This window comes from Pterocles gutturalis, unplaced genomic scaffold (genome assembly GCF_000699245.1).
Source record: "Pterocles gutturalis isolate BGI_N339 unplaced genomic scaffold, ASM69924v1 scaffold3053, whole genome shotgun sequence".
Lineage (NCBI taxonomy): Eukaryota > Metazoa > Chordata > Aves > Pterocliformes > Pteroclidae > Pterocles > Pterocles gutturalis.
In genome coordinates, this window is record NW_010125240.1 from 21,077 (window position 1) to 23,128 (window position 2,052).

The 2,052-nt window shown below is 59.6% G+C and overlaps 1 protein-coding gene across 1 annotated transcript in view; it reads right to left on the reverse strand.

Moving 5' to 3' along the window:
• Positions 1-2,045, reverse strand: part of OPTC (opticin) — a gene marked incomplete at its 5' end in the record, with an annotated part of 2,760 nt that extends 715 nt beyond the window's left edge. The window contains 3 exon segments of the mRNA XM_010078477.1: positions 5-277; positions 1,286-1,421; positions 1,860-2,045. Of these exon segments, the coding sequence (XP_010076779.1) occupies positions 5-277; positions 1,286-1,421; positions 1,860-2,045 (595 nt within the window).
• Between the last annotated feature and the right edge of the window lie 7 nt (positions 2,046-2,052).

Here is a 2,052-nt window from a genome sequence, read left to right on the forward strand (position 1 = left end):
TATTCGCTTCAGCTTCTCTGGGGGAGAGGAGGGAGGAGATGGACAGGGACCCACGCAGAACCCCTGATTCCCTCTGTGCCCTGTTGCAGAGCCCTGCCCTTCCCTCGCCTCGACGTACTCAGCCCGGTGAAATCGCTGGCCCGGATGGTGCCGATGCGGTTGAAGCGGGCGTACAGGTAGGTGGTCTCCGGCGGCAGCGGTGGGATGTGCTCCAGGTCGGCGTCGTCGCAGTAGACGGAGGTGCCGATGCACAGGCAGCGCAGGCAGCTGGGGAGGGCTGGGGGGCAGAGGCACGGCATGGGACGGCATGGCATGACATGGGATGGGATGGGACAGCATGGCATGGTGTGGGATGCGATGGCACGGCATGGGATGGAATGGCACCGGATGGCATGGCACAGCTCCTGCACTCCCCCCGAAGCAATGCAGGGAGATGGGAGGACGTCCCCAGCCATGGGTACACAAAGTCTTAGCACCCAGCTGTCACAGCCCCACCACCTCCATCAGCGTAACAGCCCAGGGCACCTTATAAAGAGAAGGGCCAGAAACCCCCAGCCAAAAGAGCTGCTAATAAATGGAGCTGCTCAGGGCCAGATACCTCCCACGGGAGAGGGGGAGATGCAGGGAGATGCCAAACACAGCAGCGTTACACCCAGGACTTGCTTGGCCCCCTTATTTTTTTTTACACAGAAGGAAATGGAACAAAAGAAAATAGTTTTGCGTTGAGCAAAACATCTGTCCCAGCTGTGTGAGGGTCCCAGCAAGCCGGGCAGGGGAGGCAGGAGGGGTAAAGCTGTATCCTGCCCCATACATGCTCTCTCTCCTCTCCCCCAGCGCCCGCAAGGCTCCGCATCCATTAGTGGGGGAGTTCAAAGCAGCAAGGCAACAATTTCCCTTTGCCTCCTACTTAATTTGTCCCAGTCCAGAGTGACAGAAAATGAATAAAGATATTTATCCCTCGCTACAGGATTTTAATTGTCACTAATCTAATTGCTACTCTGTCCTACTGTCGCAATGCCTCTGCTCATTAAAATGTTGCTGCTTTGCTGGAGCTCTTGTTTCCCAGAAATGTCTCGCTGCAGCCCGCCTGCCTGCTGTGTGCTGAGACGCACCCCCAGCGCCCCGGGCAGAGCAAACAACTGCTGCTGGCTGCTGGTGGCCAAAGGATTTGCTCCCTTTACTCCAGAGCACCAACCCTGCCACCCCTGGGACACGTGGCTGCATCCCACGGGAACCAAATCCTGCTGGCTGCACCTTCGGGGTGCACCTGGGGGTCCGCACTCACCCTGCGCGGGGATGGGTGCTGGGTGGATGGGGCTGGCGGCGGTCAGAGGCTGCAGCTGTGGGGTTTCAGTCGTGGTACCCTGGTCTGGGAGAGCCACGGGGTCCTTGGGGCGAGGAGCCAGGGTGCCAACCTCGATCTGCAAACACAGCCTGGGCATGAGGGCTGGGGCAGCAGTCCTCCCGCTTCTCTCCGGGGCAGGAGGCACTGGTCCAGGGGTCAAGGGCGCCGGGTCAGTCTTATTGGAAAGCCAGCTCCTCCTTGAAGAGTTCCCAGGGTTTCAGGAGTCCCCCTCCCCATTTGCTCAGAGGGATGCAGAAGCCTTACGACCCAGCTCCCTGCAGCGATGCTCTGGCCAGGCACTGGCGGGGGACAGGGAAGCTGGTGGATGCTGGGGTCAGGTAAAGCCTTTCTGCCACCAGCGAGAGCGGTGGAAGAGCCATCAAGGCTCGTAGGCTTGTGCAAGAGGCTGGTTCTCCAGCAGTGCCCATCCGTCCCTTGGACCAAGCCCCCATCTCGAGATGCACCCAGGGAAGCCCTGCCCTGCACACCGGGTGCTCTCCTGTGTCCCCCTCACCTTTGGAACAAGGTCCCCATAGTCGTACAGCTCCTCATAGTTGCTCAGGTCAAGGATCTCACCGTAGTTCTCCAGTGTCAGGTCGTAGTTATCCAGGTCCAGGTTTTCGTAGAGTGCAAGGTCAGCTTTTGCCTTCTCTGCCTTCCTCCTCTCCTTGGCTGGCACAGCCCACGCTGCCCCCAGACACAGGCTG